General features: G+C 45.3%; 1 protein-coding gene across 1 annotated transcript in view; it reads right to left on the bottom strand.

Moving 5' to 3' along the window:
* The window catches only part of pole (polymerase (DNA directed), epsilon), a 204,791-nt gene that overhangs the window by 147,654 nt on the left and 42,915 nt on the right, over positions 1 to 14,222 (bottom strand). Inside the window, exons 14-18 of the mRNA XM_072487322.1 lie at positions 13,213 to 13,326; positions 8,879 to 9,091; positions 7,152 to 7,259; positions 6,401 to 6,529; positions 3,378 to 3,480 (exon numbers count right to left, since the gene is read on the bottom strand). Of these exons, the coding sequence (XP_072343423.1) occupies positions 3,378 to 3,480; positions 6,401 to 6,529; positions 7,152 to 7,259; positions 8,879 to 9,091; positions 13,213 to 13,326 (667 nt within the window). The remainder of the gene's footprint in view (positions 1 to 3,377; positions 3,481 to 6,400; positions 6,530 to 7,151; positions 7,260 to 8,878; positions 9,092 to 13,212; positions 13,327 to 14,222) is intronic.

Here is a 14,222-nt window from a genome sequence, read left to right on the forward strand (position 1 = left end):
GGAGAGGTTAGTGGGGGAGATTTTAAGGGTGGACAGGAGCTATGCAGAGGCTCCGTATGAGGGACTACTCAGGGAGAGACGAAGTCTCCAGACGGAGTTCGACCTGTTGCCCACAGGGAAGGCAGAGGCACAGTGGAGGAAGGCACAGGGGGCGATATATGAATATAGGGAGAAGGTGAGCCGGATGCTGGCACACCAGCTCCGTAAGAGGATGGCAGCAAGGGAAATAGGTGGAGTCAAAGATGGCAGGGGAACTACGGTGCGGAGTGCTGGGAAAGTGAATGAGGCTTTTAAGGCCTTTTACGAGGAGCTGTATAGGTCCCAGCCCCCAGGGGGAAAAGAGGGGATGCGGCGATTCTTGGATCAGTTGAGGTTCCCAAGGGTGGAGGTGCAGGACGTGGCTAGTCTGGGGGGCGCCAATTGGGGTGGAGGAGCTGGTTAAGGGACTGGGGAGCATGCAGGCAGGGAAGGCCCCGGGGCCGGATGGGTTCCTGGTGGAGTTCTACAGGAAGTATGTAGACCTGTTAACCCTGTTGATGGTAAGGACCTTCAATGAATCAAGGGAGGGGGGGGACCCTGCCCCCGACAATGTCGGAGGCGACGATCTCTTTGATCTTAAAGTGGGATAAGGACCCACTGCAATGTGGGTCATATAGACCGATCTCGCTCCTTAACGTAGATGCTGAGTTCCTGGCAAAAATGTTGGCCATGAGGATTGAGGACCGTGTTCCGGGGGTGATTCACGAGGACCAGACGGGATTCGTAAAGGGTAGGCAGTTAAACACTAATGTGCGAAGGCTCTTAAATGTGATAATGATGCCATCGGTGGAGGGAGAAGCGGAGATAGTGACAGTCATGGACGCGGAGAAAGCCTTTGATCGGGTAGAGTGGGAGTATCTCTGGGAAGTGTTGAGGAGGTTTGGGTTCGGGGGAGGGTTTATTAGTTGGGTTAAGCACCTGTATAAAGCCCCGGTGGCGAGTGTGGTCACGAACCGGAGGAGGTCGGAGTATTTCCGGCTGTATCGAGGGACGAGGCAGGGGTGCCCAGTGTCCCCTCTGCTGTTCGCATTAGCAATTGAACCTTTGGCCATGGCGTTACGGGAGTCGGGGAAATGGAAGGGGGTGGTTCGAGGGGGAGAGGAACATCGAGTGTCGCTGTATGCAGACGACCTGTTGCTGTATGAGATGGATCCAGTGGAGGGGATGGTTGGGGTAATGCAGATCCTACGGGAGTTTGGAGACTTTTCGGGCTATAAGCTCAATGTGGGAAAGAGTGAGCTCTTTGTGATCCATCCGGGGGACCAGGAAAGAGGGATAGAGGACCTACCGTTGAGGAGGGTGGAAAGGAGCTTTCGATATTTGGGGATTCAGGTAGCTAGGAGTTGGGGGGCACTGCATAAACTCAATTTGACGCGATTGGTGAAACAGATGGAGGAGGATTTTAAAAGGTGGGACATGTTGCCACTCTCGCTGGCGGGTAGGGTACAGTCAGTTAAAATGGTGGTCCTCCCGAGATTTCTTTTTGTATTCCAATGCCTCCCAATTGTGATTACTAAGGCCTTTTTTAAGAGGGTAAGCAGGAGCATTACGGGATTTGTGTGGGCGAGCAAGACCCCGCGGGTAAGGAGGGGGTTCTTGGAGCGTAGCAGAGATAGAGGAGGGTTGGCATTGCCGAATCTGAGTGGTTATTATTGGGCAGCCAACGAGGCAATGATCCGTAAGTGGGTGATGGAGGGAGAGGGGGCGGCGTGGAAGAGGTTGGAGATGGCGTCCTGCAAAGGAACGAGCCTGGGGGCGCTGGTGACGGCACCGCTGCCGCTCTCGCCGACAAGGTACACCACGAGCCCGGTGGTGGCGGCAACGCTAAATATCTGGGGGCAGTGGAGATGGCACAGGGGTGCGACGGGAGCCTCGGTGTGGTCCCCGATCAGAGACAACCATCGGTTGGTCCCAGGAAGGATGGACAGGGGATTTCAGAGCTGGCATCAGGTAGGGATTAGAAGAATGGGGGACCTGTTCATTGATGGGACGTTTGCGAGCTTAGGGGCGCTGGAGGAGAATTTTGGGCTACCCCCGGGAAACGCTTTCAGGTACATGCAAGTAGGGGCGTTTGTGAGGCGGCAGGTGAGGGAATCTCCGCTACTCCCGGCACAGGGGATTCAAGATAGGGTGATCTCAGGCGTATGCGTCGGGGAGGGCAAGTACCAGGAGATGAAAGAAGAGGGTGAGGCTTTGGTAGAGGAGCTGAAGGGTAAATGGGAGGAGGAGTTGGGGGAGGAGATTGAGGAGGGGCTATGGGCTGATGCCCCAAGTAGGGTTAATGCCTCTTCCTCGTGTGCCAGGCTTACCTGATACAATTTAAGGTGGTTCATCGAGCGCATATGACGGGGGCGAGGCTGAGTAGGTTCTTTGGGGTGGAGGACAGATGTGGGAGGTGCTCAGGAAGTCCGGCGAACCATGTCCATATGTTTTGGTCATGCCCGGCACTGGAGGGGTTCTGGAGGGGAGTGGCGGGAACAATATCTAAGGTGGTGAAAGTCCAGGTCAAGCCAAGCTGGGGGCTAGCAATATTTGGAGTAGTGGACGAGCCGGGAGTGCAGGAGGCGAAAGAGGCCGGTATTCTGACCTTTGCGTTCCTAGTAGCTCGGCGAAGGACCTTGCTAATGTGGAAGGAGGCGAAGCCCCCCAGCGTGGAGGCCTAGATAAATGATATGGCAGGGTTTATTAAGTTGGAAAGGATAAAGTTTGCCTGGTCTGCGCAGGGGTTCTACAGGCGGTGGCAACCGTTCCTAGATCATCTCGCGGCGCGTTAGATGAAGGTCGGACAGCAGCAACAGCAACCCGGGGCGGGGCGGGGGGGGGGGGGGGGGGGGGGCATCGTTCGTGAGGAGGGGGGGGTTCCTGTGGGGGGCATGTGAGCAAGAAAGCACATGAATGATCCGGAAACTGACATGTATGGGAAGAATCCAATGTACAAAGTTCTGTATTTTATTGACTTGCCATGTTCACGTCTTGCCACGCGAGTTCTTTTTCTTTTCTGTGTTCCGGGGGGGGGGGGGGGGGGGGGTTGTTTGTAAGGTGGAAAATATTGTTATTGAAAAATTCTTAATAAAAATATATTTTTAAAAAAAGGTTACTGAAGGTATGTGCGAATCGGACTACGATGCAGGAGCAGCGTGCGTTCAATTCCCTTACCAGCTGCGAATTCTGAATTCTGCCTGTGTGTACCCGAACAGGCGCCGGAATGTGGCGACTGGGGGCTTTTCACAGTAACTTCATTGCAGTGTTAATGTAAGCCTACTTGTGACAATAAAGATTATTTATTTTATTTATTTTTTCCATGCCAGACACAGCTTCATACGAATATCCATACTCACTAAACTCTCCTCGCCATGTCCAGGTCATCTTGCGCTGACAGTGTGCACCTGGTTTGTTGAAATCACAGGCTGCACAGATGGCTTCATCCACTATAGCAGAAGGCTGCAGGAAGAAGAAATACTAAATGGTGAGACAATTTACACAGAGTGAACCTTTAGCTAGCTTTGACTACTCAACAATAAGATAAGCAATAGACAAAAATTTGGGGCAGCACGGTAGCATAGTGGTTTGCACAGTTGATTCACAGCTCCAGAGTCCCAGGTTAGATTCCCGGCTTGGGTCACTGTCTCTGCAGAGTCTGCACATTCTCCCCGTGTTTGCGTAGGTTCCCTCCCACATCACCACGGGTTAAACACGGTGGAAGTCAAGGATGTTCAACTGCACCTTGTGCGCCAATGGAATGTGAATGCCAGAATTTTGTTCCGGTGTGATTGGGCCATGTGGGAGGGTCTGCACAGCTGCGGTTTCTGGGTGGAGAATGGCACGGATACATGGAACAAGTAACGCATTGATGGACAGAACATTTCTATGACAAAGATCTGAACATAATAACCCATTCTCAGTCTTCCCCTGTTGAGGAACATGCGAGAGGCGATATCGTGTATTTGTTTTTTTGTGTGAAAATGAGCAGATACAGCTTTGTACTGGTACCAATATAGAACGCTGATGTTTACATGTTGTTTAATGGTTAGTGTAATTGTGGAATGTTGGGTTGTTGATTTTCAAATCTTTGTTACTATTGACTGTTTAATAAACAAAATATCCTCCCACAGTCCAAAGATGTGCAGGTTAGGTGGATTGACTATGCTAAATTGCCCTTAGTGTCCAAAAAAGGTTAGGTGGGGTAACGGGGATAGGGTGGTGGTATGGCCGTAGGTAGGGTGCTCTTTCCACGGGCCAGTGCAGACTTGATAGGCCGAATGGCCTCTTCTGCACTGTAAATTCTATGAAAAAGAAATCTGTCTAGGTCTGCAAACACGAATAGAAAACCAAATAATAGAGGCTTGGATTTGTAAAATATTCATTCATGGGATGTGGGCTTCACTGGCTGGGCCAGCATTTGGAAACATAGAAAATAGGAATAGGCCGCTCGGCACTTCGAGCCTGCTCCACAATTCATTATGATCATGGCTGATCATCCAACTCAGTAGCATGTTCCCGGTGTTCCCCCATATCCTTGAATCCCCTTCGACCTAAGTGCTATATCTAACTCCCTTCTTGATAACATGCACTGTTTTGATAGCAAATTCCACAGGCTCACCACTCTCCAGGTGAAGAAATTTCTCCTCAACTCAGTCCATAGCCTTCGACTGTGATCACTGGTTCTGGACTCTCCCGTTATCCGGTACATCCTTCCTGCATCTACCGTGTCTAGTCCTGCTAGAATTTAATAGATTTCTATGAGATTTCTCCCCCCCCCCCCCCACTCTAAACTCCACCGAATCTAATCCTAACTGACTCAATCTCTCCTCATAGGTCAGCCCCACCATCACTGCACTCCCTCTATAGCAAGAACATCCTTCAATAAATAAGACCAAAACTGCATATAATATTCCATGATGGGGGATGCCGGCGTTGGACCTTAGCTGGGCACAGTAAGAAGTCTTACACCAGGTTAAAAGTCCAACAGGTTTGTTTTGAATCACTAGTTTTCGGAGCGTGTCACGTTAAACGTGTCACCCGAGGAAGGAGCAGTGCTCCGAAAGCTAGTGATTCGAAACAAACCTGTTGGACTTTAACCTGGTGTTGTAAGACTTCTTACTATAATATTCCAGGTGCGATCTCACCAAGGGCCTGTATAATTGCAGCAAGACATCCCTGTTCCTGTACATGAATACTCTTGCTATGAAGGCCAACCTACCATTTTCCTTCTATAATAACCTTTATTATTAATAATAATCTTTATTATTGTCACAAGTAAGCTTACATTACACTGCAATGAAGTTACTGTAAAAATCCCCTACTCGCCACACTATGGCGCCTGTTCGGGGACACAGAGGGAGAATTCAGGATGTCCAATTCACCTAAAAAGCACATCTTTCGGGACTTGTGGGAGGAAACCGGAGCACCCGGAGGAAACCCACGCAAACACGGGGAGAACTTGCAGACTCCGCACAGACAGTGACCCAAGCCGGGAATTGAACCCGCGTCCCTGGCGCTATGAGGCAACAGAGCTGACCACTGTGCTACCGTAATAAATCCAACAGGGAGCTCAGGAGCATCTTTTCACTTAAAGTACACCAAGAAGGTTGAACATGCTACCACAGAGAGCAGTTAAGGCAAAGGGCATAGCTGCATTTGAGGGGATCTAGATAAGCACATGAAAGAGAAAGGAGAAGAAGGGAAAGCTGATTTATGTGGAGCATAAGTGGCTGGTTTAGCACACTGGGCTAAATAGCTGGCTTGTAATGCAGAACAAGACAGCAGCATGGTTCAATTCCCGTACCAGCCTCCCCGAACAGGCGCCAGAATGTGGCGACTAGGGGTTTTTCACAGTAACTTCATTGAAGCCTACCTGTGACAATAATTATTAAATGTCAATATAGACCAGTTGGCTGAATGGTCTGTTTTGGTGCTGTACACTCTACATAGAACAAACTGGAATGGGATCCATACAGAAATATCAATTAAGTCTGCGAGTGAAGGACTGAACAAATTTTATTGTGACATTGATTGCTGGCCAAACCAAAGCTTCAGCAGAGTTCTGATTCTTCCAGTTGAGGTAAGACTGGGCACTTGAAACATGATCAACTCTTAATTTTAAATAAACTGTTTAGGAGCCTCCCGCAGTCCAACATTCAAACAATATTTCTAGCACTGGAAACCCCAATTGTGCACCATTCTGACTTAGTCAGCATTTTTAGAATCATCAGTAACATAGTTGAACTACTGGTTCGGCAACAACTAATGGTAACCAGATGAGGAGCCAAATTTGGATATCATGCACAGATGATTTAGTTCAGAGAAAGATACTCCCTCACAGAAACCACAAACTAACATTGCATTAATAATCTAACAGTACCTGTAAACGGTTGGTCAGAATGATGTTCGGGTACATTGCCCCAACATCCAAATGGTAAATGAGCGGACATTCAATCCTGTTTGGAACTTCCTTCAAACAGTTCAGTTTCTTTTTAATCTCATCACAGACCTACAGTGAAGAAAATAAACCAGTCTGTAATTCCTCAGAACTTAATTATTTTTGAGCACCAGCTACTCAAATCAGTCCCAACCCAAGGTATCTAATCATATAGATTGACTTCTTTCCTCCTTTAGCAGCATTGACTTTTATGTACGTTGAACATAAAAGAATCATCAACCAACACCGTCAACAATTGCATATTCAATTACTTTTCACAGCAATGTGGGATACAAGAGAGTCACAAAACAAAGATTGCAACTAAAAAATCATAACAAGTTATACTAAAAATGGTCTGAACAGCATTTACTACTAAACATTGTTAAAATATATTAAGATTGTTATTCAAAAGATGCAAATTCTTTGAAATATTTGCAATACTATGCACAATTTTAAGCATCAGCTAAACTGAAGGTTGTGGAAATATCCATGAATAATTTACCAGGGTAATAGCAGGGGTGAAGGGGCAGAGTTGTACAGAGGAGCTGGATAACTTAGATTATCTGTCCCTGGAAATAGGATAGTCAAGGCATTTACAAAAATGAAAAGAATGGCAGGATAAACAGGGAATAGTTTTCCTTCTAGGTGAAAACTTCAGAACAATGGGGCAGAATTCGAACTGAAGCAGTCACACCTCTTGGAAATTGGTAACCTGCTCCATGGGAACTTTCTCCTCCTCCTCAATGGCATGTCGCATGGTGTGTTCCACTCGTTGCAGCAAGAAATCAAATGCTGCTGGGTTCTAAAAAAGACAATGAGAAATTACAATGAAATCAGCAATCTATATCTGACAAACAAAATACCAACACAGGATGACAATTCCCATTAAATCTCTGGACGAAATTCCTCACTTGCACTGCTTTATTCTTTATTTACGTATAAAATTTAAAAATTGACTGAAAACACATTATAAAGAAAAGACATATAATTTCTTATTCCTGACTAAGACGGAAACAGTGAAACTTTGAAGCAATAGAGCTTCTTCATAGAATTTACAGTGCAGGAGGCCATTCGGCCCATCGAATCTGCACCAGCCCTTGGAATGAGCGCCCCACTTAAGCCCATGCCTATCCCCATAACCCCACCTAACCTTTTGGACATTACGGGGCAATTTAGCATGGCCAATCCACCCAACCTGCACATCTTTGTACTGTGGGAGGAAACCGGAGTACCCAGAGGAAAGACACGGGGAGAACGTGCAGACTCCGCACAGACAGTGACCAAGCCGGGAATCAAACCTGGGACCCTGGAGCTGTGAAGCAACTGTGCTAGCCACTGTGCTAATATCGAAGCAAGATTGTCAGGGGAGGCAGCAAGGGAGGAAAGGACATGGATTCTCCCACAGATTTTCCCTTGTTCTCATGCAAATCCTTCTGACCCCTCTCGATAATTGGGTCTCACTCTTCTCTAATTTTATTGTCGTTCAAGGAATGCAAATATACGGATACTGAAAATGGCGTATTAAGGTATCCAGTTCATTATTTAACTGAAGCAGGTCACGCATTTGACATGCAGCCACAACCCAATGTTCAAATTTTCTTCTAATGAAGTAAACAGAGCCAGGTGGCTCCATTCTCAGGAAGAAAAATTATGCAAGACTGGCCTTGCTCATCAGAGGCATTCCTCCTGTCAAGGAATTATCCCAACAGAAGTTTTCAAGATTATTAAGAATTTTCACAGTGAAAATTGCTTATACAGTCAAATGAGGCTGCAATGATATGTGTAAGGGAAAAAAAAAAATCACAAGAATTTAAAGGGGAAGTTTAGAGAAATAATTTTCCACACAAGGTGACTGGAATGTGAAATAACTTGTTGCAAATGGAGGCTGAAACAGTTCATAAGTTCTTTAAAAGGGATTTTAGATAGTTATGCAAAAAGGAAAATATTAAGAGTGAGTGAGTTAAGATGACAGAAAATGGCACAGACATGATGGACTGATTCACAGGTTTGTTCTATAAACACTGATTCCAAGTCGCTTTCAGCACTACAATGGATAACTTAGATTATCTGTCCCTGGAAATAGGATAGTCAAGGCATTTACAAACAATGAAAAGAATGGCAGGATAAACAGGGAATAGTTTTCCTTCTAGGTGAAAACTTCAGAACAATGGGGCAGAATTCGAACTGAAGCAATCATAAATGGGGCCATGAATCCACTGTACTTCGGTACATGTGACAATAAATCAAATCCAAACAGCATTGATAGAAAAACTTGTATTAAGCTGCAGTCGAGCATCAACAATATATGTACTGATTTTAACTGCTATGCTTCAAGTGTTGTTTCACATGGATTTCAGGTAGACATTATAATTTCTGTTGCGCATTTAAATGTGATGGCAGAAATGCGTTCTTGATACACACCATTTTAAATCGGCATGGTATGTCACTGCGAAAAACTCCCGATTCCAAAGCCTCCACATGTCCTCCTACATAAGTTTCCGAATCAAGCACGTGACCATCACTTGTTAGCTTATTAAAGACTTGTTCTTGCTTGTTCGGGAAGATTATGTTGGCGTGAAAAGCCTGTACCATCAGGAGTGCCTCACAAAGTGTCCCAGATCCTTTTCGTAGCACCTGATAGATACAAAGTAGAACTTGCCATCAGTAATGAAAATAGATTTAATTACTAAATTGCATGAAATCCAAATGGGAGAGATTGACTGCACCAGGTAAATTAACAAATCTACCAAATGCTTTGTTACATATAAAATATAAATACGGTCACATTATTGACACTGTAAAACATTAGTGCCATCTTGTGATAAGAACTGTGCATTGCAATTAGTAGATAATAATCTTTATTAGTGTCACAAGTAGGCTTACATTAACAGTGAAATTGACGCCTGTTTGGGTACACTGAGGGAGAATTCAGAATGTCCAATTCACCTAACAAGCACATCTTTCGGGACTTGTGAGAATAGGTTTGTGCCATTCAGCCCTCGAGACTGCCCCAATCAGATCATGGTTGATCAGAACTTCAACTCTATCTATTTGCCTTTTATCCATAACCCTTGATACCTTTGCTGATAAAAAAAATAGAATTTCAAGTCTTGAAAAATTTCAATCGATCAATTCCTTTTGGGGAGAGCTGGATTTCCATCAAAATTATGTGAAATAGTGGTTCCAGATTTTACTTCTGGAGTAGCTGAGCTCTAATATTATGATTATGTCCCTCTTTTTCTGGAGTCCTCCCAACAGGGGAAATGGTTCATCTATGTAGAGGCTGGTTCAGCACAGTGGGCTAAATAGCTGGCTTGTAATGCAGAAGAAGGCAGCAGCGCGGGTTCAATTCCTGTACCAGCCTCCCTGACCAGGTGCCGGAATGTGGCGACTAGGGGTTTTTCACAGTAACTTAATTGAAGCCTACTTTATTACCCTATCAAATCCCTTTATTATTAACAACTTTAAAAAATTTCAGTGTGTAGGCTAGGTCAGCAGTTGTAGCCCTTCCTGAATTTCCCTCGGGAAGGTGATGGCGACAAAATAGTTCCAAGTCAGTGGATTGGAGGGGAACTTGCAAGTGATGTTGCTGCCCTTGTCCATCTTCGTGCCAAGGGGTGGGTTGGAAGGTACCGAAGGAGTTTCGGCAAGTTCCCCTATTAAGAGTACTCCTCAGCCTGGGTGGCATAGTGATTAGCACTGTTGCCTGCAACGTTGAGGACCCAGTTTCGATCCTGGCCCCGGGTCACTACCCATTTGGGTTTACACATTCTCCCAGTGTCTGAGTGGGTTTCATCCCCACAATCCAAAGTTGTGCAGATTAGGTGGATTGGCCAAGCTAAATTACCCCTTAATTGGAAAAAATGTATTGGATACTCAATTTTTTTTTTTTTTTTTTTTAAAAGAACCTTTATTAAAAAGAAAAAGAGCATCATACCAGGGGCTGGATTTTCCGATTTTCAGGCTATGTCCTGACGCCGGCGTGGGAACAGTGGCCTTTTACGACTGGTTCCTGTAGTTAGCAGTTTTGATGTGGGCCAGAGTTCTTTCTGCTGGCACTGGCTTGATAGTTGGGGCCAAAACAATAACTGCTCGAGTTCAGTTCCACAAGACAAAATTCCAGTGCAGCTTGGGTCATGTGACATACCCCCCACCACTACTCCTCAATCTGGGACCAAGGACATTTATTGCCATGGCTGCAAGTGGTGTTGAATTTCTTTTTATAAATTTAGAGTAGCCATAATTTTTTTTTCCAATTAAGGGGCAATTTAGTGTGGCCAATCTACCTAATGCACAATGCACATCTTTGGGTTGTGGAGGTGAAACCCACGCAGACACAGGGAGAATGTGGAAACTCCACATGGACAGTGACCCAGGGGCGGGATTCGAACGCGGGTCCTCAGCGCCGTAGGCTGCAGTGCTAACCACTGTGCCACCCTAAGTGGTGTTTAATTTGAGTCAGGATTCCTTTTATTCTTGGGGACACCAGTTTTAGGTTTTAAAACAAGTCTCTCTTATTGAAACCATTGCGCAAGAACAGTTAATGCTTAGGCCATTAACACTATTACTGGAAATTAGGATCTGTGAAAGGTATCTTTGTTTGAAGTTGGCTGGAACAGACCGATTGTCTCCTGGGCCATTGTGTTGGTTGGGTTGCTACACCAGGAGTGTTACATTCCAGACATTTGAAGTGTTCACTTCTGTTACTTTGAAACTATTGGACACACACCACACACATCCTCCACGTCTCAACCACGACACACACAGGGTTTCCTATTACCTCCTCTTTCGGGTGAAATTACATTTAATAACGTCCCCACAGTTACTTATTAAACTTTTGTAGGTTGTAAAAGTCCCACACGCCGCTTTGAAATTTAACAACTAAAAAGCCACGTCCTTATCATTCTCCTAATGAAAAGTTTTAATCTTTTACTTATATATCCACTTCACCATGGCCTCTTATTAAAAAACATCACACACACACACACACACACACACACACACACACACACACACACACACACACACACACACACACACACACACACACACACACACACACACACACACACACACACACACACACACACACACACACACACACACACACACACACACACACACACACACACACACACACACACACACACACCACAAAAAATATTTTTAAAACATCCATATCTCAAAAGTCATCTTTTAGTCACTTGCTTATGTTGACACCCAAATCTCTGCTCCTCCACAATTCATAACCTTTCACCTTTCAGAAAATATTCCAATCTATCTTTCTCAGAGCTCAAATGGATGACCTAACTTTCCCACACTAAACTCCATCTGTCACTAGTTTTGTGAATATGCACGTCAACAAAACTTGCAAATTACTGGCAACTGAATTTGAAATACATGCAAAACTGATCTGTTTTTGGCTCAAACATGTACTTCCCTTGCTTTTTTAAGTATAAATTCTTCCGCTCAAATCTTAAATCTCTCAGGAACCTAAACCAATCCTGGCTAAGTAAACATATAGGGGAAACCTACAGAGTTGATATCTAACCAAGAGCAGTCCTGGATGACGTAAATTGCCCTCCAAATTTGTTGTTTTCCTCTTTTGGCGATGTATAACTTCCATTTACTGTAGCAGACATGGAATCAGAGAGGAGTCCCATTCTTGACCTTATGATAGAGGAATGTTTTTGATAAAACAACTTGAATATGACTGCTTTATGAACTTCGGATGTGATGCTCTGTGATTGGACCACTTGAGAAGGTAAGGGAATAATCTGACATGCCGGCTGACAACTTACTGAACTAAGGCACCGCCTCACATGTGTACTATTTTTAGTTATCCCGAGAACCATTCATTATTTAACCCTTTCTTTTAGAAAAGGTATAATATTACAGGAGAAATAAGACTTGCTTGTCAGTCTTAGTATTATCTCATATGAAACAGGAGTTGGTCATTCTTCTTCAAAGCTCCATCACTGTTGGAGCTCCTCAACCTAACCATTTCCAGCATGCAACTACATCATATGATCAATGGCAGAGCAATGCACTTGAATGGTGATGCAAATGCCTGCCATGCATGCCCATGTACCGTAGTATTAGTATGTATTGGATACCATGCAGCAACTCGCAAAGATCATTTGAACACATTTTTTGCTCTGCCTCTCCATCCACCAGAAAGAACAAGAACATCAATGTCATGGGAAAATCATTACCACAAGTGTCTTTCTGACACTGATCTGGTGCTACCTTTTCTTTGTTGCAGGATATCTCCACTAAAAATCATTGTAGGAGCTCTGTCATAGCAGCAATTCAAGAATATGGGCAGCACGGTGGCACAGTGGTTAGCACTGCTGCCTCACAGCTCCAGGGACCCTGGTTGAATTCCGGCCTCGGGTGATTGTCAGTGTGGAGTCTGCACATTCTCCGTGTCTGCGTGGGTTTCCTCCGGGTGCTCTGGTTTCCTCCCACAATCCAAAGATGTGCAGGTTAGGTGGATTGGTCTTGCTAAATTGAGCTCAGTGTCAAAAAGGTTAGATGGGGTTACTGGGATAGGGTGGAGGCCTGGGCGTGTGTGGGGTGCTCTTTCCGGGGGCCGGTGCAGACTCTATGGGCTGAATAGCCTCCTTCTGCACTGTCAATTCTATGAAAGACACAAACACCTCTCAAGGCTAGAAGAATGGGCAATAAACGTGTAATTGCTGGCATCTCCAAACCGAGAACTAATCTAAGAAAAATCTGTGTTATAAACATACCTCATCAGGCTCCATAGGGATGATCGTACACAAAGCAAAAATGAAGGGGTGCACGTACTTCATGTACATGTAATAGGTAGCCACAGCATCAGAGACTGAATATGTGGCCAAGGTCTGCAACAGAAAATAAAAATCCATCAATACTCTAAGAATGTATACTCCCACTGCTGTTTGGTCAGAGGTCTTGATGATCTTAAAAACTTTTACTTGTAAATTAAACAATACAAATGATTTTAACCGTATTAATTTCTACGTTTCAGTTAAAATACAATTTAAAGCATTTATAATGGAAACATTTGTGTGTACTCCTTTGCTAGTAATAATTCAGAAATATTTGCATTGGTCCAGTTGGAAATGGATTTGTGAAGTAGTACTCTAATCCCCAGTCCTCACAAGAATGGTTCCATGTTTCACTTCCTCAATTGGAATTGTTGCCACCCACATCATCCTCCGTTGATGGAATTTAAGAACATAAGAAATAGGAGACGTAGCTCATTCAGCCTTTTGAGGCTGCTCACTTAACAAAAGAAGTGCATCTATAAGCCCAGTGACCCTGAATACTGTCCATTATGCTCCAACACTACTTAGCCACCTTAGGTAGTTATATTGATAACTGTGCTGGTGTTGCTTCTGGATTCATAGGAACATAGGAATCAGAAGCTGAACTAGGCAATTCAGCCCATCGAGTACACTCCACCATGCAAAAAAATGCTCCCGCAGGTCCACCAAGTCGGGGCTTTTTCGGGAGCAGGAGAACTGGGCCCTCGGGAGCAGAGCGATCCAGCGGCATCCCCACCTCCCCATGGCAGCAGAGCGCAGGGCAGGACAAGCGGGAGCTGAACCGGCAGGGAGGAAGGAACGGAGGAGTGACTGATGACACCCCCCCCCCCCAAGCAGGAGAGCGCGGGGTGCGACGAGCAGCGGCCCGGACCAAGCAGCGGGGACCACCACGAGGCAGGAACAAAGAGGGACGCAACCAGAAGCCCCTCTCTCTCTCTCGACCCTGGGTG

Source organism: Scyliorhinus torazame, chromosome 1, assembly GCF_047496885.1.
Source record: "Scyliorhinus torazame isolate Kashiwa2021f chromosome 1, sScyTor2.1, whole genome shotgun sequence".
NCBI classification, from domain to species: domain Eukaryota; kingdom Metazoa; phylum Chordata; class Chondrichthyes; order Carcharhiniformes; family Scyliorhinidae; genus Scyliorhinus; species Scyliorhinus torazame.